We start from the raw sequence: 22,887 nt of genomic DNA, 5'->3' as shown, positions 1-22,887 counted from the left end.
CCCGACCTGCGAGGTGCATCCTCCCCGGAGACCCCCGACCCAGCACTCACACGGGTGTTTGCCTCCTGAGGGGCTAGTGGCAAGTTTCTCAGCGTTTAAATGCGCGATGGCGGCGATGTCCTCAAAGCCCTACCGCACCTGCCAGGCAGGGGCAGGGAAGAGGACGGAGCGTGTCAGCGGGAGTCGGGGGAGAGGGGGGCGCCAGAGCCACGTGGCCCTGGGGCTGGGTGAGCCACTTCCCATCCAGGCCTCGGGAGCCCTTTCGCAGACTCCTGCAGCCGCCCTCACTTCCGTCTTCCTGGCCGACCCAAAGCCAAGAGACCATTCCCAGTAAGGCAGGACCCAAGGGGGCAGGAGGAGCCAGAAAGCTTCACCCACACAGCACATCCCGCAGCAGGTGCTGGCCACCGGATGCACAGCCATCTAAACTCAACCCTGGTGGAACTGCCCTTCTCAGTCCTCCTGGCTGGAGGACTGGCAGCGACTGCATTCTGACTCCTGAGAAGCTGACCGGCTTTCCCCAAAGGTCCAAACCAGCAGCCCAATTCTCTCACCCCACAAAGGGCTCTGTCCTCTCCTTCCTCGCCCGGAGACTACTCCTGGGCCCCCTGGGCATCCAGAGGAGTGAAGACGGTCCTGTGGCCTCTCCAGTCTGGGGCCCAGGGCTGCCAGCCAACTCCTGGCTGACCAGCCACCTGCTCTTTTCCTCCCCTGGGAGCGATGACCTAGTGTCCAGACTCCTGCCCAGAGCCCTCTCCTCTGGAAGGCCCCCTGCCTTCACCTGCCCCTGCCTCTCCACAAAGGAGCCTGCCAGCAGTGCTGTGGGTCCACAGGCTGAAGGATGTCCCCGTCTCACTATCCCACCATCCGGAGGTCTCTAGCTGCTATGGGGAAGGAGTCAGACCCCATGAGAGTCCCTTGTATGGGGCAGCACGCAATCGTTTCTTCAGGACAGTGATAAGAACAGAGATAGCTGGAGCCTCTCCTCCAACACAGCCAGCACCTAGGCATCAAAGACAGGGCAGCAGCTGGGACCACTGACACAGTGGCTCTGGCCCGCTGGACGGCGCACTGCAGGGGGCACAGCCCTCCACCCTCCATGGCTACAGCCTCAGAGCCGGCGGTAGTTAGCGCTGGGTGAGAGCTGGCTGCAGGCGGAGGCTTGCTACCCCTGCCACAACCCCGGAGACGAGGCTGGGACCCTGGTGAACCGGCAGTGGTGGCGGAGACCCACCCGTGTCAGCAGCTGGGTGTCAGCAGCTGTGTGCAGACCCTTCTCCAGTGCTCCTTCCCTCGGGTGCCTTCTGGCGCGAGAGCCGTCTCCTTGATGATAAGCCTACTGAGGGGTGGTGAATATTTCATGAGACAGCGATGACTGCAGAGCTGTCTGGTGGACCGGCTAGGACTGGCTGGTTTTGGTTTCCCGGCGTCGCAGGGCCTCTGTGGGAACGTCATTTAAGGTGAAGTAGTTCACAAAACAGGCTTCTGACAAAACGTCTCTGCCCACATTGTCCCCCCGTGACTCCTTCCCTTCGAGGGGAGAACCACACATTTCACAAGAAGGCCATGTTCCGTCTGCCAGGATTCTATTGCAAGAGCAGTTATGAAACATCCTTCCCACAAAAACAAAAAGACATTTGACCGGAAGGCACAAACATAGCAAGTACCGCTCATGATTGAGGGTTGTTTCAAGTTCAGAGAAGGGAAATGCAGAGCAGGGTTAGGGTTAGGCTAGGGCCTGGACATCACGCCCAAGATTAAAAGCCCCTTGCTCTGGCAGCAAGGAGAAAAAGATGGCACTCTGACCGCCTAGCATCAGCACGCTCTGGTCATGAATTATACACAGGCACGGAGAAGCAGGGCAGCTGGCTCCTCGGGGAGGAGCAGGGAAGGCGGAGGGCCCACACAGTGGGGGCTGGGAGACTTTTTCTGTTTAGGGCTGGATGGTAACTGTCCCTGGCTTTGCAGCCCCATGGTCTCTGTCCCACCTGCTCAACTCTGCCCTTGCAGCTGAAACTGTGGTTTCAGCTGTGGTTTGCTGACCCCTGGTCTAGAGAGAGGTCTAAGAGGAGTGGGCTTCGTTCTGGGGGACACATTGTTTTCCTTCATCTCTTCATCTCTGAAAGCAACAGATCATCTGCGTTCCAGAAACTTCTTATCTAAAAGGACTGCCCACGAAATTTAAAAGAAAATGGGAGCAATGGTGCCGCCCAGGAGTGTAAAGACTGCAGCTAAGAAGAGGAGCTCCTGTGGAGCACCAGGGGCGACGTGCCTGCCCAGGCTCCTCTAACAGGTGGCACGTTTCTGCGGCGACAGTGATGAGAACCGAGCTGGAAATGCCCCCAAGCCTGAACCATCTCTCAGGACACTGAATAAAATGGAGAAATGCAGGCTGCTCTCCTCTCCCACAGGCGTGCTCTGTGGTTCCCCTCGGAGGACTGAAGCGGGCCTGCAGTCACAAGGAGGATGTGACATAAACATCGTCAGGCTGCAGTCAGCGTCATCATGAGGAATTCAACAGAGCAGAGCTGGATGTGGGTGGGGGTGGTGTCAGGCAGGGCCTTCGGCCTGTGCAGTGGGTCCCTTGGTCTGATGCCCTGTTCCCTGGGGACCTGTATGGTGGATGAGACCACTCTGAGCCCTGATGGGCAGGAAGGGCAGCCCAGACCCAGACTGTGTCCATTCTGTCTGAAGGCATCTCGCCCTGTCTCTTGGAGGGATGGTGTGGTGTGTGGCCTCCATCCCAGGCACCATCGCCACAACCTTCCTGACCTACCGGCCGGCCCTGGGCTGTCTGAGGACAGAGGCTAGTGGACATCAACTGGCTGAGTCCTTTCCCTCTCTAGCTGTCCAGCGCCTTGTCCTCGGCAGATGCCCGGTGAGCCTTAACGTGGGTCATGAGGATCTCCCCGCTGCGGCCCGCCCCCAGTGCCCCCCAGACCTCCTTGTCTTGCTTTCCCAGTCTTTCTCCTTTCTCCGGCCTGCCCGTGGGTCCCTGTGTGGTCTAACATCAGTGCACTTCCCTCCCCGCAGAGTGGAGGAGCGCCTCTGCCTCTCCGTCTCTCTCGCTCTCCCTCCATCTCTATCTCCCTCCCTCCCTCCCTCCCTCTCTCCCTCTCCATCACTCACTCTGGGGAGGCTGCATGGTGAGAATGAAGCTTCCTGCCCACAGCCCCATGAATGGGCTTGGAAGACCCCACTCGCTCATCAGAGATGGCAGCCCCGGCCCACAGCCCGACCTTGGGAACCATGATGTAAGTGGAGCCATTTTAGAATGGAGCTGGAGCTGCCATTTCAGGGGAACTGCCTGCGTGTCCCCTTTTCTGAACCTTTGAACTGGGCCAAACCAAGCCTTCAAGAAGTCAGCAGAAAGGAGAATGTTCTGTGTGAACGGATGAGAGAAGCGCACTTCACCTGGTGACGGCAGTGCCGGGCTGGTGCTGACAATGAGTACAAGCCCAGCCTTGCTGGTCAGCACCAAGAAACTCACACAACTTACTTCATCCTCCTCTTTTTCCCCCTAAAAGCCCTGAGTCCACCTCCCGTAATCGGGATGTTGTTTGTGTTCTACCTAAATCTATATACCCCGAACTGTAATTCTTTGATCCCGAATAAACGCTTTGCCTCTTGAAGTGGCTTCTTGTTTTTAGGTTGACAGCCTCATGAGAGCCCCCAAGCCGGGTCACCCCACACAGCTGCTCGCTGGTCCCTCAGGAACTGTGAGACAGTCAGCGTCGTTGTTCCCAGCCACGGAGTTTGAGCAGTTTGTTACGCAGCCACAGCTCGCTCATACAGTTGGAAAGACCAGCTGGCGTAGCCTGAATGAGATCAATAGGAGAGGGCAGATGGAGAAAGGGGAGGCCAAAGCGGAGCCTGGGGCGAGGCCGGTCCTTCCCAGGGCTGCAGGGGGCACAGGTGCCATGTGTGGTCAGCACACCTTTGCCAGCTGGGCCCCCGCGGGAGTCCCTCCCACAGCAGGCTGAGTGCAGACAGCAGGATGTTCTGGAAGCAGTATTCCTGGTCCTGAGCACCAGAAACCCCTACCCAGCCCAACAGGTGTAAACCACAGAGAGTGTTGGGCCCGCCCAAGGGGAGAGAGCAGAGCTCTGCTCACTTCAAGACAGACCACCAGCAGGGGCTGGCCCCGTGGCTGAGTGGTTAAGTTCATGTGCTCTGCAGCAGGCAGCCCAGTGTTTCGTTGGTTCGAATCCTGGGCGCGGACATGGCACTGCTCATCAAGCCATGCTGAGGCAGCATCCCACATGCCACAGCTAGAAGGACCCACAACAAAGAATATATAACTATGTACTGAGGGGCTTTGGGAAGAAAAAAAAGGAAAAAAAAAAATCTTTAAAAAAAAAAAAAGAAAGAAAGACCACCAGCAGCTCCAGGCATGTCCCTTGGAAGCTGGCACTCTCCTGCTTGTGCCCTAGGACGGAGAGGATGAGGAGCAGGGCTGGGTGGCAAGGCCCCAGCTGAGCCCAAGGTGGGCTCTGAGGCCGGTGGCCCTAGGAGCTGTCCACCCAGAACCACAAGCTCCTGGCTTTGTGCCTCCCAACAGTGACTGGCCCAAGGGATGCCCTTGGCGGGGGGCAGCTCCCTCCGGCAGAGGGCACTTTCCTAGGAGGGTCTCAGCTGAGACTGTCTAGACAGGCCCTCCGGCCAGGACCCATCCCTCTGCCCAGAGTGCCCACCGCAGTCACCAGGAGCCACTGCCCTCCTTCCACGCGGGCCCCAGGCTCGGTATCCAAGCTCCCCCATGGCAGCAGCCTGCCACAGCGGCCCCAGGCTGCCATTCTCCTTCCTGGCTCCTCCCTGACAAGGGACAGCAGCTTCCTCGGCACTGGGAGGGGCAATTCCTCAAAGGAAAACCCAGTGGATGGGAGGAGGGGAGTGTCCACTGTCCACCCTGGGGGTGACCTTGTTAGCTAGTGCCAGTTTTTGCCATCATCTGTGGAGCAGGGCTCCAACCTCCCTCCTGGCCTGCAGGGCCCTCTGCTCTGTCACCCTCCAGCCCAAACCTTCCCCTGAGATTCTGAGGCAGCCCCGGCTGAGGGCTGAGCAGTCAGGGCTGCAGGGAAGAGGGCAGACCCCTTCCCTGGGTCCCTGTCGCCCGTGCCAGAGCAGCGCCATCCCCAAGACTGCACTGGGGCCCAGGACCCACAAGACGACCACATTCCGCCGCCCCCAAGGGCCTTCTGGCACAAAAGAAGCCCCTCCTGTCCTCTCTCCAGTCCCGAGGGCTTCAAAGAGGCAGCAAGGAGGAGACACCCAGCTGCACGTGCGGGAAATGCTGCTTGCAGGAGTCCTGGGGGACACACGGGTCTGGGGACAGGGCATCGGCAGAAATGAAGCTCATGACTCAGCTGGATTAGAACCAGATTCAGTCAGCAGGGCCTTTAGAGATATCAAATTATTTTTTTAAAAAAAGAGAGAGAGCAGAGACCATCCTATTGTGGCCAAGGCCACAGTGACAACTCCTGGATGCCACCACGGTGGGAAATCCATGGACAGAGCCCCAGAGTGACCATGGGACAGGGGAGATTCTGCCAGAAAAAAGAAGTTGTGCAGGGACACAAAGGGTGTGGGGGGGGCGGTTTCCCCTTCTCCTCAGATGTCCCTCTGGGTCACCTCTCCTCCCTCCCGTTCTCTGGCCAACTCCAGACCTGGGCACAAGGCTCAGGCCAGCAGTTGAGTTGCAACAAGCCACAGAGACGTGTTCAGGTGGCACAGGACTGATGCCTGGCCAATCCCCAAACTTGCACCTGAGTAATTGGGAAAAAGCATTCTTTCTGCTGGACTTGAAGCAGTTCAGATTTAGGCCTGGAGCAGAGGGTGGAGAGCTCTGAACACGTGCAGTTGGAGGGTGGGGATGGGTGGATACCTGGCCCTGAAAATAAGACTGAGCCACTGGATCAAGCCATACTTGAAGCCGATACCCCTGCCTTCTCAGGTACTCAAGCCAATGTTTCATTTTTGGTTTAAGTTAGTTTTGGTTGCATTTCTGCCTGTGTCAGTCTTCATGCGTGGAAGCAAAACCCCGTGAGTATTATGAAATACAAAATATGTTATAGAAATTTGACTTTACACAATTGCAGGAGGAGCTGGTGACTCAGAAATCCAAAAGGAGAAGCTGGAGAAGGTGGGGGTCACCAAGCAGCCCTCTCAAGGCAGGCAGGCAGGACCACAGGAGGGAGCTTGCCTGGGAGTGGGGGAGATGTACATGTCAGCTCCGGAGGCGGCCCCACAAGGGGCTGGTGGAGAGGCTGTGGACAGCCATGGCCCCTTCAGAGCTCCTGCCCCTGCGAGTTGACAGCGAGGGGAGAAGAGCTGGCTGCCGCTTGGGAAGAGGACGTGCCTCAGGGAAGACCCCGCCGCCCTCTACGTCTGTCTCCCCTTCTCTGACCAGGGGGGCCTGCGGGTGAGATGGCCACTGCTCTTCCCCCACCTTCCAGAGCCTCGATGCCAGTTTCTCTTTGGGTCGTATCGCCCTGGAGCTACACAGGGAAGGGCGTTCTGGAAAAGGCACAACGACACAACCCAAACCACTGAACTTCTATTTATGGCACAAAGAATCCTCACTTTACCAAGGTCAACTGAATCAGCGGGACCTTCAACTAGTTCACACCCCAACCACCCTCTCGTTCAGCCACCTGGAAGTGGCCGGGGCTGCAGAAGCACCCAGAGGCTGGAGAGCCATGAGCAGGCCTGTCCCCTCCTCCTCCCTCTGTGTGGGTGGCTGGCAGGAGCCCAGCCTCACCTTCAGCTGAGATTTTTCCTGCCAGACGCCCAGGCCGCTGGACTCAGGGAGGAGTGGTCCCCACTCCATAGTGATTTCTTGGTGCAGGGAAATGCACACGCCCTCGCTATGAGCTCCTTGACCTGCTCCAGGCAGAGCTTCTGGGTCTCCACACCTCTCTTCCTTCACCCCCATCACCTACGCAAAACTCCAGGTGCAGCGCTCTCACAGCGAGGTCCCACCCCTCGGGTGCTGTCAGGGGCAGGCACCAGACTGGCAAGGCTAGAGAGCTGGGGCCTATCCCACAGCCCTCCTTGGCATAGCTCGCCCCCGCACCTGGACTGTCCCCTTCACCTGGCCACCCCAGTCCAAGTAGAAGACAGAGATGCCATCTTGGCCAGGTGGGATCAAGCCCAGGACAAGCAGGGCCAGCAACCCGAAAGCCCTCTCCCCATCAGCAGCCTGCCTACTGGCATCGTTCACAGTGTACAACGCCATCACATGCCTGCTCAGTCTCCCCCAGGACCAGATCCTGGAGACGCCTGTCTCCTGCCAGCAGCATCCTTATCCACACCCTGGGCAGTCTCTGGATACTCTGCAGCTCCTGTAGGCCCAGCCTGCCCTCCACAGCTCCCGCAGCACCTGCTCATCCCTGTCCACCTGATGTGACTCCTCACTGGGGACAGCCAGAGGCCCTCTGCAGGCTCATGCAGCCCGGACCTTCTGGAAGCTTCCCACTGCTCTTGGTGGGGCTGAGCTTCAGTGTCTGCATCTCCCTCAGCTCAAGCCTCATTAGTCAAATCATTCTCAGCCTCTTAGTGGCTAAGAACTTGGAACACACTGCTCTGAGACCCTAACCCAACAACCACCCATCGCCACCCTCAGCACAGCGCCCTTCCTCATTCCCCAGCCTCCCGGCAGTCCTACTCCTGGAACATTTCCTCCATGTCATGGGCCCACAGTGCCCGTGCAGGCCACCACCAAAACCATGGTTCTCTGTGACTGCAGGCCTCCAACACGAGAGCAGCCCTCTCAAGCCCTGGTACCCGGTACCCCAGGAGTACTACTGGCATCCACTCGACAGCTCTGACTGGCATGTTTGTGAGCTTGCCCTCCTCTCCAAAGAACGCCAAAGTCCTTTGTTCCCTGAGGAGGTCGCACGGCACTTTTGGGCCACCTCATGCAGGCATTGATGAGAGGGCTTGGGGCAAGCATCTGATGGGCAAGCCCCTCAGAGCACCCCACAGACCAGCAAAATACGGCACACGGGACAAAAGACAGAAAACGGCAGCCACTGTTGAACTGCTGCAGGAATGTTTTTCTCTTATCCGAGTCCCCTACATTGTCTTTACGATAAAAACGGCAGGGGTGGGTTGGATGGTAGATCCCACAGCAAAATTCCACTCTCCCCCACGGAATCACACTCCCTTGTCATGCCACTGGTCCCTGGTACAGGCAGGTCCTCCCCCAGTCTCAAGGCCCTGGGCTTCCGATGTTGCTGTGACATCCTGGGAAAGCAACCTTTGCCCTCTGTTAAAGAAGAAACTATTCTGACACTTGTTTAAAGGGTAAGGAAAACTTATTCAAGACAATTGTAATAGGGGAGAGAGATTGGGCTCAACTCCTAATACAAGGACAGCTGGGGATGTACAGCCAAGGAGCCGAGTGAGGGGCCAGTGGATGGAACATGACCGAGAGACTTGGAGGGTAGGGGATCTTGCTAAAGGCAGGCCAAGATGTCACTTGGGGGATGGGGAACTTCATCAGATAATGAGGTGTTAGACACCAAGGCCTGGGGGATGACTTAGCAGGGTCTTTGCTGAGACCCGGCTCCAAAGGCCGAAGACAGGACAGGGGCCCAGAGGAGAGGAGTCTCAGAGGAGGCTGCCTGAAGTCTGGTTCCCTCCCCTCTGACAGGTCTGAGAGCCCAGATGTCTGTCTGAACGCAGCCTTTGATCTCTGAGAAGTCTGAACACTCGTGAGGTCTGTTAGCGCCGGCTCGTATCTTTGGCACCTGCCTCCCTTCCTTAAACGCTGAAGGGAGCAAGGAAATCGACCCAGCTCTAGGACCGCCCTGGATTTCCATCTCAACAGTTTAAACCCCCGTGATTCGGGGCAGTTCAGAGACCATCACCTCCATGCTCTGGGCTCCGGGCTGAAGTCTCGGGTCTGGGGGATGCGGGCTGAGGGATGGGGCTCGGGTCTGGGGTTGGAGCTGGGGGGGGCCAGCGTTCCGAGCTCGGGGCTCGATGTTCGGGGCTGGAGGCCTAGACTCGGGGTTCGGGGCTCCGGGCGGTCTTCAACCCGAGTCTCAGCAGAAATGCGTCAGGGCTGGGCATCCAGGCGCCGCGCATGCGCGGGACCAGGCGCGCGGCCCAGGGGCCGGGCCGCGCGAGCAAGAGCGGAGCCAACACGCGGAGCGGAAGCCCAGGCGGCCCCACTGCGCTCGCGCCGTCCCGCCCCCTCACCGAGTGGCCAATGGGCTCGCAGGATCCGCCCCTGACGACGCGGGCTCCGCCCCTGGAGACGCGCCGCAGCCTTGCAGATATCCTGAGGGGTAGCGGGCGGTTGGCTGCCGGGCAGGGGTTTGGGGTGAGCTGCAGCCGCCATGAAGCTGACGCGGAAGATGGTCCTGTCCCGGGCCAAGGCCTCGGAGCTGCACAGCGTGCGGAAGCTCAACTGCTGGTGAGGGGCCGTCCTACGCGTCGTCCCCGCTGCCCGGCACCCCCTCCCTGGGGCAGGGACCCCTGTGCCTGACACCTCTTCCCTGGAGCGGGGACCCCCGCCTGACACCCCCTCCCTGGAGCGGGGACCCCAGCCTGACACCCCCTCCCTGGGGCGAGGACCCCTCTGCCTGACACCTCTTCCCAAGAGTGGGGACCCCTGCCTGACACCCTCTCCCTGGAGCGGAGACCCCTCAGCCTGACACCTCTTCCCTGGAGCGAGGGCCCCCGCCTGACACCTCTTCTTTAGGGGGAGGACCCCCTGCCCAGCACCTTCTCCATGGGACGAAGGCCCCTCTGCCTGACACCTCTTCCCTGGGGTGGAGATCCCCCTTCCCGACACCTCCTCCCTGGGGCAAGGACCCTCCTGCCTTGCACCTCCTCCCTGGGCCGGTGACCTCCCCCCAAGACTTCTAGATAGCCTTAGTGGGGCAGATAGATCCTTCCGTGGATGGGGCTGATTTCTGACATTGCCAGTCATTGGGAGCCAACTCTCCAAATAAGGTGGGAGATCAAGGTGATTAATACTGTCAACTTAAAAAGCAAATCTGCTTGTTATTTTACTCAAAATGGGTTTATTCAAGAATAGCCAAAAGAATTGCAATTGGTGATGTGCAAGCTATAGTGAACCACAGGCAAATCTGGAAGGAGGGGAGCTGCTTTTATAGAGAAAAAGGGGGAGCGGGAGGGGCTGTCCTAAAGGAAAGTCCACTTGTGGAAAGTAGCAGTTCAGGGCAGCAATGGCTTCTCATTGGCTGAGCTGCAGTGCTTCTCATTGGCTGAGCTGTGGCATTTCTCATTGGCTGAGCTGTGGCATTTCTCATTGGCAGGGCTGTGGCATTTCTCATTGGCTGGGCTGTGGCATTTCTCATTGGCTGAGCTGTGGCATTTCTCATTGGCTGGGCTGTGGCATTTCTCATTGGCTGGGCTGAGGCATTTCTCATTGGCTGGGCTGTGGCATTTCTCATTGGCTGAGCTGTGGCATTTCTATTGGCTGGGCTGAGGCATTTCTCATTGGCTGGGCTGAGGCATTTCTCATTGGCTGAGCTGCAGTGTTTCTGATTGGCTGGACTGTTGCCTGGTGAGGAAAGAAGGCTTCCTTCAGTAGAAAAGTAGCTGTGTTTCCCGTGGAAGGTGCTTCCTGTTTGGTGTAATCGAGGGTGTGTGATGGGTGTGGGAGCTCCCGCTATGGGCCTTCCTGACTCCAACTGAGTTAAGGTGTCTTTTATTAATTTCTACAATACCATTTGTCGGGGAAAGAGAGAGAACTGACTCTAAAGTAATGATTCAGTAATAGGTGCTGTGGGGTCAGTGCAGACTCAAAGGCAGGGTGGCCAGGTCTAGCTGGGCCGAGGAAGGAGCCGAAGTGCTTCCTAAACTCATGAAAGACCTGCCTGGTTCCCTGGGGACTCGGAGTGAGGCTTCATGCGCCTCTGGACGGTTGGGGGGGGACGTGGCGGGGGAGCCGAGAGCAGACCTTTCTCCTACCAGTGCTGGCCGATTGACTGCAGTGATCTCTGCCTGTTCATTAAGCCTTGCTCTTGCTCTGGCACAGCTGGTATTTTGGCCACAATATCCCCTCATTTGTTTTCAATAAAGCCTTCCTTTGTTCTGCATGGGGCCGTCATGCTTTCTCTAGGCAGGGAGAAACAACCGCCCTATTTCAGGCTTTCTAAAGTGTGTTTCATAAGTTGCATGTTTAGCCTTTCGATTTGGCCTCTTATAAAGACTCCCTTGTTTATTTATATTAGTGACGGAAATTATCCTAATGTGACAGCCTTGAGAATGCGCAGATCCTCCAAACGGAGCAACCTCTACGGCTCCTCTGAGAAGTAACCCTCCAGCATCACGCATAGATAGTTTTGTTCTAAATCAACCAAGAAGTGTTTGACACTTTCATCAGTAACATGGGCAAGCTTTCTTTTACTTTGTCATTGAAATCATAGACATTGGTCTACAATTAAAGTTTGTAGGCATCTGTCTCTAATTTTTGGAATTTCTGTTTTTAACTTTTTGTATTCAGCTTTAACAAAATTAAAGTATGTGTGTCTTTTCTTCCCCAGGGGCAGCCGCCTCACAGATGTAAGTATTATGTCAATCATCTCCAAATGCTCTCTGATCCCAAAAGTTGTCGCCTCTTCCCCAAGAGAAGTGTTAAACTGACAGAAGGGCACCCATTCAGTTCACCCCCTAATCTGGTACTTTGTAAAGCAGAACCACTAATGAAAAAAATGCTCTCTATGCTCGAGTTTATTCTGAAGTTGCTTTGAACGTTCTCATGTGGATGGAAGGCTCCTGTGTCCTGCAGGTCTCACAGAGGAGAGAGAGGGTCCGAAGGGAGGAATCCCAGGGGGCTTGCTTTACTTTACAGAGAAGTGCACTTGGCTGGGCTCTTTTTCTATAGGTTCCTGGACTTCCTGTCACTGAGGAGGGTCCTCACTTCAGCTCCCCTCGGTCAGATCCAGCATCATGCTCCCCCACACCCCCATGGCAGGAACAGATGGGGCCTCGTGGGGGGACGGTGCACAGAACTGAGCTGGGCTGTGGCTCTGGGAATAGATTTCTTTCCTTTTCTCTCTCTCTCACTCCTAGACTCAATGTCGCCAACTTGCACAGACTGTGTGCCAGCTATTTCTTTCTTATTTCCTTTTGTTTTGTAACTTGAACTGCAGCTTTCCTTAAAAACAAAGTTGGAAATGCTGAGCAGCTGGGCTGTCCAGAAAAGCTCATTCCACCTCCTGCCATAGCTGAAGTGCTGCTGACTCAGCAGCAAAAACCCCCGAAACCAAAGCACTGGCATAGCACGAAACAGACCCGCTGTGAGTACGAAGAGTTCTGACCAGACTGAGCTGGTTGAGGTCAGGCGAGGTCCGGGGCCCGTCTGGCTCCAGGCCAGCGTATGGCAGGCCCACAGATATTTGGGGTCTTACAGGATGGATGCCTTTATGGGCCACCCTCATTGCTCTTTCCACTGCATCCACAGTGTTAACGTGATCCGAGATCCGGTTTCAAGCCTGTCTCCCTTTTGGCCCAGCAGTGTTGGCAAGAAGGGGCTTCCATCCTTGCCTTGCACGTCAGGGACAGCAAGAGGAAGGTTCTCTGTCCAGCATAGGGGCACTGAGGTCCCCTCACCTGATGTGCTTTGAGGGCATCTGAAATTAGGAATGCCCCGTCTCAACAGCTGGCAGGGTTTGTGGTAACGATGCTGTTTTAAAGTTTTGGAGAGAGCACACCCATTTCTCCTCCTGGTCCAGGGAATGTCTAGGCTGAGAGAGGAGCATGACACAGAGCACAGCGTGCTCTTGCCTATTGTGTGCGAGCCCGGCGAGGTGAGGGGGCTACTCCACCAAGGCCCTTGAAGTGGAGGAGACTCCACCCCCAGCTGGTTTCTCTGTTGGGCTGATAGAAAGCTGACGTCACAGAGCCCGTTCCCAGTGATGTTTGCAATCACGTTCCTTATTTTTTTTTTCTGAGGGCACATCGGTTTATAACGTTATATAATTCTCAGGCATATGTCATGTTTTGACTTATACGTATAGACTGCTTCATGTTCACCACCAAAAGTCTAGCTGCCGTCCATCAACACACACACGTGCCCCTTTACCCCTCTCGCCCTCCCCACCCTCTGCCCCTCTGGTAGCCACTGATCTAATCTCTGTCTCCATATGTTTGTTTTCATCAATCCTTTTCCTTCCTAGATCTCCATCTGCCGGGAAATGCCCAGCCTGGAAGTGATCACCCTCAGGTACCTAAACCCCTGCCATCACTCTAAGTCACTGGGGCTTGGAGGAGGACCCTCACATCCCTCCCCAGATCCGCGTGGCGTTCGATAACCTGAAAACTCCCAGGGAAAGTCTGGGGGCCGCTTCAGGGCCAAGGCGGCCCAAGGCCAGTGAAGAACCTGGTGCTCCTCGCGCTCTGCCCGCCTTTCTGGAGGCACCCTGGGCTCCCGGCTGAGCACGCCCTGCTGCGTCCCTGCCCACCCTCGCCAGTCAGTGCGTGCAGCCTCTTAATGATGAGCAGCTGCCCTCACAGTGGCCGCGTGTGCCCCGGCACCCCAGCCTTTTCTGCCCTCCTGGTTCCCTCCCTGCCAGGAGCTCTGCCAGTTTCTGTGCAGCACCTGATCTGTCATTGAGTATAGTTACCTCTTCCAGAGCTGTTGGCCTTTTAACAGACTTAGGAAACCTTGAACGAACCCAGTACTGTCACTGGGATTCCAGGCAGCTGGGAACTGTTTGGAGGGATGTGGGGAGGGGGGAGCGCCTTCTGCTCCCGACCTCCCTCCTGCCCGTCTGGACCCGGGAGGGAGCCCACACTTGTGGACAGCCACTGCTTGCCAGATGCTGGGGTGGGCGCTTTCTGCAGGTCCTCCCGTGTAAAACCACGGCATTTAAACCCTGCAAGGAAGGCAGACTCTCCCTGTTTGGTAGTTCAGAAGGTTCCGGAACTCCTGAGTGTGGCCATCCCAGGCCTTTGATCCCGTGCAGACCCCCGTGACTTACCTTCCTGATCACATGGCCGGCCACCATTTGTCCCTCACCAGCCCCTCAGCTCCTTCTCCTTTGAGCCTTCTGCGGTCACTTTGTGGACCCCCTGTCTGCCCACCTTGTGCTCACAGCACCCCTAGCCCCAGCCTGAGCCCATCCTGTGGGTGCCGTGCCTTCTCATGAGATGAAGGACTGGGCCTGGTGCTGCTCTCCCACCTTGGGGAAAGCCTTGGACCTCTGTGCCTCGGTTTCCCTGTCTGTAGCACAGAGGTAACACCAGCACCTGCCCCATGGCATGAGGAGTGGCTGCAATCAGGAAGGCGGAGCGTGTGCCAGGTGTGCACATGGCAGCCTGTGCGTCACTTACTCGTCAGGATATCAGTGACGCTGGGACTTGAGCCCGTGTCCCAGAAGCCTGACCTGACAAATGATGGCTTTTCCTTCCCCCAGAACAGCAGGAAACTCGGAGTCAGGGGTGGCTTCAACCCCGTCCCTGCCACACACTGTCTGGGCGATTCTGGGCCGCTGAGCTGCAGGTCCTTGTGTGCACAGCTCGGAGGAAGGACGGCACACAGGGTTGTTGACCGAGCTCGGGGGCACGGTGTCTGCATGTTGGCTGCCTTGAAACTAGTGGGGCCACGCCTGTGGGAACTGCTGCCTGAGTGCAGGCTGGCAGTCCTTTTGTGGGTGAAGTAATTTCCCTTTGGGCTTGGTGCCTGTGGGTGGGAAGGCTGTCCTAGTCCGTCCCAGCCGCTGTGACAGAATTCCTCAAACAGCAGACGCTCCTTTCTCGCGATCTGGGGGCTGGAAGTCTGAGATGAGGGTACCAGCAGTTTCGGTGTCTGGGGAGGGCCCTCTTCCTGGTTCACAGGTGGCCGTCTCCTCACTATGTCCTCTGACGGTGGAAAGGCCGGGCAACTCTCTGAGGTCCCTTTTTTAGGGCACTAATCCCATTCATGAGGGCTCTACCCCCATGACCTGCTTGCCTTCCAAAGGCCTTCCTGCCAACACCGCACTGGGGGTTCCGATTCAACATAGGGATCTGGGGAGGACACGAGCATTCAGCCCCTAGCAGAGGCAGTGTCAGCCCCGTGGTCAAGAAGGAGGCCTCCAGGCCAGGCTGCAGGGTCAAATCCTCGCTTTGCACCAACTGCCTGTGCCTGGGCAGCTCCTCGATCTTGAGGATTCCAAAGCCTGAGTTTTGCTCAAGAGCAAGTGGTGTCGACCTTGTACCTAGCTGCTAAGTGAAATAACCCACGTACTGAGCACAGCACTCCACGCCAGTAACTGCGTGAACAAGTGAGTGTTCACTGTGATGTCCCTGAGGGAAGAATCGTGGCGTCCCTTCAAGGTGCATGCCAAACTCAAATGCAGCCTCCAGGAAAGAATGTTCTAGATAGGTCTAGCACGTTGGGAGGGTCCCACAGAGTAGCCTGGCTCTCAGCTGCCAGCTCTGCAGGGAACAGTGGCGTCCCACAGAGCTGTGGAGGAGGAACGCGCCCGGCCCGTGTGGCACTTTGGCTGGGCACAGCCAGCTGGGGCTCTGCTGCCAAAGGAGGCCACCACCCTGAGCTGGGCGGGTGTGAGCGGCCCGGTCTGTCTGAGAGGGGAGGAGGGTGGGTGTCTGCCCAGGTCAGTTTAGACCCTCAGCTGTCTGCCTCAACCCCGGGTGGTTTTCTGTCTCTGATGCGTGCACAACTCTCTGGAACGAACTTTGAACCCATACGCTTGGTTTCTTTTCTAAACGTGGGCTTCGGGAGTTTGGTGCCCGGTCCGTGTAACGTGGAGCTTGCTTACGCTCGCCGTGGGCTTTTCTGGCACTGCCTGCTCTGGGGCACAGTGCCGGAGCCCTTGGGAGACCTCAGTTTCTTCCCTGGTCCAGGAGAGTGAAACATGCCTTCTCCCATGAGGACTAAACAGGGCGGGAGGCCAGAACGTTCCCAGCCGAGGGCCTCCCCACCCTGAAGCTCGCTGCTCTGAGCTCTCGGGGGGTCGTGTTGAGCCTGACTCATTGCAGCCGATGTTGACACACGTTTAAGGAGGGCGCAGACCTGGTAGTGTTTTTCTCTACCACATTCACAACTGAGACGAGACGCACAGTGCGGAGGGTGCTGGCAGCGTGGGGGCGTGGGCGGCGCTGCTAACCAGGCGTCTCTGTGCAGTGTCAACGGCGTCTCCACACTGGAGCCCGTGAGCCAGTGCCGGCAGCTGAGCGAGCTCTACCTGCGCAAGAACCGCATCCCCAGCCTGGCCGAGCTCTTCTACCTGAAGGGCCTGCCGCGCCTGCGCGTGCTCTGGCTGGCCGAGAACCCGTGCTGCGGCCCCAACCCACACGTCTACCGCATGACCGTCCTGCGCAACCTGCCGCACCTGCAGAAGCTGGACAACCAGAGTAGGCGTCCCCACAGCTCACGCGACCCGGCTCTCTGCCCTCTGCAAACTGACCCCACAGACCTCGCGGAGGCAACCCCCCTGTAGTCTCCTCAGGAGCTGTCCCCAGATTTGTGCTGCTCCTTCCAAAGTCACTGTCGTTCGGTGACAGGGCACAGCCCCCCCACCCCTGCACACAGGGCAGCGTCTCTTGGGTGAACCTGACAACTGTTTATCCCTGAAGCTGTTGCTTCTCCTTTTTCCCTGTTAAGTACCCTCCACTCCAGCACTCATCCACGCACCCTGGGGAGCACACGAGAGTGTCCGGGCGGGCCAAGTGGGATCACTGCTGGTCCACGGGACCCAAGGTGGCAGTGTCCCTGCGCTCCCGCCCCCAGGTCAGGGTGCTCCCTCACTCCTCGCCCTCCCACTGGAGGTATGCGCTCCTCCTGCTGGACATGTGGATGGTCAGTTTTCACCTGTGTCCCCTGCATTTCCTTGAGGCGAGCAGCCTGCCATGGGCCGTTTGTGCTCTGGCCTCCGGGAGGTCCAGCCCATTCCAGTCCATCCTCTCCAGCCAGTGAGTGCGCTGGTGTTCCCTGTGTGCTGGTTCCTAATCCTTGTCACGTGCACAATTATTTTCTCCTAGGTGAGCAATGTTAAAAACATAAACTTCAGAGAAATTGTCATGTGAGTGAAATGGAATGAATACAGTGTATTCTGTTTCTTTTTAAAATTTGTCTTAATTTAGGGTTTTTTGTGAGTGTTTGCCTTTGGCAAATGCTGAAGTTCAGATTCACAAGCAGTTGCTGACCATCTGCTGTGTCCAGCGAGTGCCGGGGCAGGGGATGTGATGGTGGCGGGACTGTCCCTGCTCTCGGGCTGCAGGCCATCGGGTGGACAGACAGATGCCTCTTTTCTAAAGCAGACTGGGCTGATGGCGCAGCGAGGACGGAGCCGCGGTTAGTGGGGCTGGCACGTCTGAGGCCACTCTGATGCTTTTGCCCCCTCTCCTTCACCCGAAGCTGTGACTGAGGAGGAGCTGTCCCGAGCGTTGCTGGAGGGAGAGGAGGTCACGGGCCCCGGCAGAGAGGGCACAGGGAACGGCCAGCCGGAGCTGTCCTACACCCTGACCACCATGAACGCCACTGCCGAGACGCAAGGGGACCCGCTGAGCTACGGCGAGGAGGAGGCCAGGTGCGCCAGCGGGGCCCGTCCCAGGTCCTCCCTCGGACTCACCAGGCCTTCCCATGGGCCGCGTCCCTGGGGAGTGAGGGAACTGTTCAGGGTGGTTCTTCCTGGTCTGTGGCTCTCAGTTGCCCCCAACCTCATGTCAGAGGCATGTCCAAGAGGAGGCGCGGGACACAGGAGCTTGTGCGACCCCGCACCCTGCCCTCCGCAGGGAGGGGCCTGGAGGTGGGACGTGGTGGGTGGGTTAGTGGGCGGGAGGGAAAGCTCTGTGGCCGTGGCCACCTGAGCCCTTCAGCCTCGGGGAGCCGGGGAGGGGGCAGTGGGTGGCGTGTGGGCCCCGAGGAAAGGCCCTCCCGACCTGCAGGGCACCTCAGGTGCGGCTTGGGTGGCCTCCGAGGGCAGCTCACTGACTGTCACGGCGTTTTGAGCAGAACTGAACAAGGAGGGGTTGTGGAGACCGTGTTCACAGGGGGCCACCAGGCTGCGCGTCCACTTGGCAGATGAAGGGCCCCTTGTTTCCTGCAGTGGGGACGTCCATGGATGCCGCCTCAGTGTGGGGCAGTTGCATCCACCCCCCGTGGCAGGGGCTCTCGCACACGTCTTTTGTGTTTAGTGCCCCCCAGCCCTGGGGGAGCTTGGGGTGCAGAGAGGTTGCCCCCAACAAGATCACAGGGAAATAAGTGCTGCAGCCACGATTCCAACAGTCCTACCCTCTCACCCAGTGCTCCCACCTCCAGAGCAGTGTCACGTAGTGGGAGTTTCCCTGCGTACTGGGGCAGGGGTCCATTGTCAGGAGTCTCTTAGTCCCATGCTCGGGGGATCTGGGATCACACGCTGTAGACATCAGTGAAGGTGCTGACAGGCCCTAAGTTCCTCAGGCCTCATGCACCATTGTCATCCCCCTCCCACCAGTGGCATCCAGGGGCAGCTCAGCCTGAAGCCCCCTTCCAGGGACCAGCTTCCATCCTTCTCACAGAGGGAGGCCGTGAGCAGTCGCAGGAACAGGGTGAGTGTGATGGAGGCAGCCCTGGCTGGAGGTGGCCATAGCTGCCTCTGCCCACAATGTGGGAACTTTTGGGGCTGGGGGCTGGAGACACCACAGGGACTCACAGAGCCAGGCCCCAGAAGGTGGGAAACCGGCCAGTTTCCAGGTCTGAGCTAATAGGAAGTGACAGAATGGTGGGGGGAGGGCTGCCTGGCGTGTGCGGCTGGGCCTCCCAGCATGCGGGCTGTGCCGAGGGCCAGCTGCATGAAGGGCCCCGTGTCTGTCCTGGGGTTGGATAGGTTGCTATGCAGCACCTGAGGCTGCAGAGGTTTGCAGCTGTGGAGCAGCACCCCACCTGCAGTTAGAGGTGGGCCTCCTTGTCCTGGCCAGGGCAGGGGGCGGGGGGAGCGGGCCATGTCACCATGCAGTGACCAGAAAGCAGGCCCCATGGTTCTGGAGGCTTCCCCGTAAGGAATAACAGGTTGTTGACTCAACAAGAAATAGGTCATGTGGGCAGCTGGGTGACATTGTTGGAGACGTGGGTCCTCTCCAGGTTCCCGTCTGCCACCTACGTCCCTCTAGCTTGTCCTTGGGCCCATTCCCCTGGTCACAGGGCTGGCTCCTCTGGTCCAGGCTCACACCCAACAGAAGGACAGGGAACATTTCTTCCCATGTGTGTCCTCTTATCGGCAAACAACTGTTTTTTTGCCGTGTGCCCCCCACGCAGGCTTGGTTTCATCAGCTGGAATTGCCCACATCCCTGAGCCAGAGGCAGTCATTGGCCCAGAGGACCCAGTCACCATGGCTAGCTTGGCCCATGACCCCCAGCCCCTGCTCCCAGGGTGCCTGCCGGTCTTCAGCCCTGCAGGGCCTAGCTTGGCCTGACCACAGCCATCAGCGTGCTGTGGTCTCCATGTGGGCTCACATGGGCAGGGCCCCCCAGTCAAAGGGTGAGGGCCGCCTGAAACCGTGGGCTAGGGCTCAGTCATCCACTCAGTGACCGGCTGCAGCGCGTGCAGAGCCTGTGGGCAGTACAGAGGTGGAGGCACTGGGGCCCAGGCCTTGGAAAGGGCTAGCCCACCCTCCGGGAAAAGTGTCCCCCAGAGCTGCAGACAGATGTGACCGCAGACTGAAGGCCAGTCTAGGGAGCTGTCGCCGGGCCTGTGGCCCGTCCTCCCCACCGCAGGTCAGTGTCCCCTCAGGTCTTTCCTCCTCCGAAAGGTGGCCATGAGGAGCCAGCTCCGTGGTCCATGCACATACTTCCCTGACACGTTGCGGGAGGAGCCCGGATGTAGACCCAGTCCCCAGGAGCAGGCCTGTCCCTGTAGGGCACTGAGGCCGGACACCCCCCTCCCCAAGCCTGGGCCTCTGCAGAGCCCAAGGACCGTGGACCGGAGACTGAGACTGCACCCACAAACACGGGCTAGAGACCACCCAGCTGCTGGTGCAGGCGCATGTGCCTCTGGACTCAGAGGAAGGGAGGGCCCTGGCCCTGCGCGGGCGTGGACCCTGAGCCTCGGAGCAGATCTCACATCGCAGTGCCTCCGGCTCACACCATTTCCCAGGTGTGTGTCTTAGCACGTGTTACTGAGCACCGTCCTGGGCCTCTCAGCCTGCTTTTGATCCCCACTCTCTACTGACCAGCTGTGTGACCCAGGGCCAGTTACTCAGCCTCTCTGGGCCTCAGTGCTGTAAGCGTGAGATGGGTCTGTGTGTGGGAAGTCCCTGCAGGCAGTGAGCCACACCAGTGCCTGGCTGTGGCTTCAGGCTGCCCAAGTCTCCGTCCGTGTGGTCTCTCATTGGTTGCCTGGAAGGCCCGCCCCTCCTGAAGGCCGGTAACCCATGATGTGCACGTGATGCTAGCCAGGGCCCAGTGTGTCACCTCATGGTGTGCCTCCTGGCCTTGCAGGCATGGTGCTTAGCCGGTGACTCTCTGTGCCCCCAGAACAACGTCCTGACCGCCATCCTGCTGCTGCTGCGAGAGCTGGATGCCGAGGGGCTGGAGGCCGTCCACCAGACCGTGGTCAGCCGGCTCCAGGCCCTGCACAAGCAGGAGCTGCAGGAGGACATGGAGTGACTGTCAGTGGGACCCCGAGCAGTCGGGCCCTCCTTGCAAGAGCCCGTGCTGAAGTCCCAAGCACCTGGGAGGTGGGGGTCACTGCCACAGCCGCGGCCTCCGCTGCACCCCGGGCTGAGTCTCAGCCCACAGGGCTGCTTCCTTAGGACACCTCAGCCTGCCCAGGGAAGCTGAGCGGACCGGTGACCCGGCGAAGGCAGGAGGGGTGTTGGGCACTGGCGGGCAGACCCCGTGTCTGTGCCCTCCACCATGAGGGGCCCTGGCCACAGCCCAGGCCCAGGCCCAAATGCCCATCAGGAGGGCCTGCCTTGACCCGGCTCTTCCTGAAGGTGGGCATTGCAGGCCTTTCTCCCTAATAAATATTTTTCCTGAATCTGATCTGGAAGCAGACATTTCCTAAATGACAGATGTGGCCTTGACATGCTTTTTAAAGGTAAAAGCTGTGGCTCATGCATGCTTTCCCATGTCAGTTCTTTGACTCGGTCATGGAATAGACCTCTCTTCCCCCCAGAGACTTCCAGAATGATGGCATCCTTAGAGAGACAAGCTGCCCTCGGATTTGCACTGGCAATCGCACAGCCACCTGCCGCCCCGGGACGTTGTGTCTGAATGGCGGGGGCTGGGAGGGCCACACCCCCTCTTTTCTTCCTCCCTTTGTAAGTGCCCCCAAGCCATGCCGAGGGTTTGTGCTGACCCTGCAGGAGAGGCCTTGCACAGACAGGCCTGCCCCTTCTGTTTGGGGATCAGGGGCGGCCACAGGTGTAGCAGCCGGGCGGAAAGGGCAGCCTTCTGGAAACCATGTAAAATGTTTTCTTCCTCTGGGAGGAGTCTCAGGCCTTGCGTGATGCACGGGATGTGGGCGGTGACGCCCAGCCTTGGCAGGCCTTACTAGTGCCCCCAAAAGCCGAGGATGCCTCCACGTGGAAGGGGAGGAGTGTGAGCCCCGAGCCATTAGAGAAAAGTCTGTTCCTACTGGAGCCGAAATGACGGGACTGGAGAGGGAGAGAGTGATGTTCTGTCCGCCCCTTGCTGCCTGTTGGGGGGAATGACCACATCCCTGTGCCAGCTGAGGACGTGTCAGCTGTGTGACAGCCACACAAATCGAAGGGGTGACTTAACCACAAGGCGGGCAAGAAACCAGTGACGGAGCGCCAGCGGCTGGAAGACCAGCGCCCTCCTTGAAGGTGAAGCTGCACTCGAGCTGCAGGCCGTTCCCAGCTCTTGAAGGAAGGCCACCGCGCACCGGCTGGGCGAAGCCCGGTTGAGGGCGGGCAGCTCCTCTGTGGGGGGCTCTGTAGTTCTTCAGGACCAGGGGGTGAGTGCTGAGCACTGGGAAGCTAGGAGTCGCCACGTGGGGGCATCCAGGCGGGGTGGCTGCGGGGCCTGTGTGCTCCTTCTCTTGTAATTATGGGATGTCGGACGCTCTCAATAAAGCGTTGTGTCGGTTAGAACGAGTTGGACGTGGTTATGTTAAATTAAGAATGCTGTCCCTTCCCCTCCCACCAGGGGGGGCTCACGCTGACTTCCCTCCTGCCTCGTCACCTGGTGTGCCTCATTGGGACCGTTGAACTGGACCCTAGTCAGGGTGAGCTGCCGCCCTCAGAGCCTTCCGCCAGCTCGCCAGGTCCTGCCCCCAGCCACCTGCTCACTTGGTGCCCTTTTGAAGCCCTCAAGCTGGACCAAGGACAGCACATCCCCCAGCCTGGAACCCACGGCCTCGGGTCTTTAACGGGTGCGTCACAGGCCCCGCTCTGAACTTCTCCCAAGTACCTCTGAAAACAGGGCTTTTGAGCAAAGCCAGTGTTGGCATTACACCATGTGCGTGTGTCCTGTTAGCCCCGTTTATAGGGGAGAGGACTGAGCCCCAGGAGGGCATGTCACCCAGCCAGAAACGTTGGTCAGTGCAGCCAGAGGTGGGCAGACACACTGTGCCTCACCGTGGAGCTGCTGCCCAGGAACGAGAGTGGCCACTGTGTTGTAGGCACCACCCAGCGGGTCGTCCGGGCCAGCGGCTGATGCGCTGCTGTGCGAGTTCCATCACTACCCGACAGGACAAGCTGAGGGGCTTCCACTCCCAGAACTGAGTCCTGGCCCAACGTGTGATGCTGACCGGGCCAGGCCGAAGCAGGACCAGACCAGGAGGTGGCCGCCGTCCACCCCGAGCCTCCCGTGTGGAGGAGGGTGTCTCCTGCGGCAGGTGGGGCCCTTCATCCCGCAGCACTGCGGCTGGGCCCCGAGGCCCCCACAGCCCGGGAGCCTGGGCCCTTGCCCCCGCGCCCCCCACGGGTCGGGAGGTGAGCGCTGAGTTCTGGGAA

General features: G+C 58.7%; 2 protein-coding genes across 12 annotated transcripts in view; one reads left to right on the top strand and one right to left on the bottom strand.

Annotated features, from left to right (window-relative positions):
- Positions 1-1,483, bottom strand: part of TRPM2 (transient receptor potential cation channel subfamily M member 2) — a 59,944-nt gene extending 58,461 nt beyond the window's left edge. For 4 of the 8 annotated variants that reach the window (XR_011433023.1, XR_011433025.1, XR_011433026.1 and 1 more), the window contains exon 1: positions 51-270. The gene's annotated coding sequence lies outside the window, so the exon portion shown is untranslated. Of the gene's footprint in view, positions 1-50; positions 301-554; positions 574-1,234 lie in introns of those variants that run through there. The other 4 variants (XR_011433027.1, XM_023630277.2, XM_070252586.1 and 1 more) reach the window with 3 other exon arrangements.
- A 7,634-nt stretch (positions 1,484-9,117) lies between these two features.
- On the top strand, positions 9,118-22,027 carry CFAP410 (cilia and flagella associated protein 410). 4 transcript variants are annotated; one of them, XM_001490381.5, is made up of 7 exons: positions 9,118-9,424; positions 11,526-11,544; positions 13,161-13,207; positions 16,112-16,341; positions 17,345-17,516; positions 18,423-18,516; positions 20,441-22,027. In XM_001490381.5, exons 1-7 carry the CDS (start codon positions 9,348-9,350, stop codon positions 20,570-20,572), a joined length of 771 nt encoding a protein of 256 aa, XP_001490431.2. In that variant the 5' UTR covers positions 9,118-9,347; the 3' UTR covers positions 20,573-22,027. The 4 variants fall into 4 exon arrangements, with proteins under 4 accessions (XP_001490431.2, XP_014591904.2, XP_070108805.1 ...); XM_014736418.3 differs by having other exon boundaries at positions 9,249-9,424; positions 20,405-22,027; XM_070252704.1 differs by lacking the exon at positions 9,118-9,424 and adding an exon at positions 10,523-10,680.
- Positions 22,028-22,887: the final 860 nt, after the last annotated feature.

The sequence above is a fragment of the Equus caballus genome, chromosome 26, assembly GCF_041296265.1.
Source record: "Equus caballus isolate H_3958 breed thoroughbred chromosome 26, TB-T2T, whole genome shotgun sequence".
Classification (NCBI taxonomy): domain Eukaryota; kingdom Metazoa; phylum Chordata; class Mammalia; order Perissodactyla; family Equidae; genus Equus; species Equus caballus.
The sequence above is the reverse complement of the archived record's forward strand: the minus strand, read 5'-3'. Positions and strand labels throughout refer to the sequence as shown.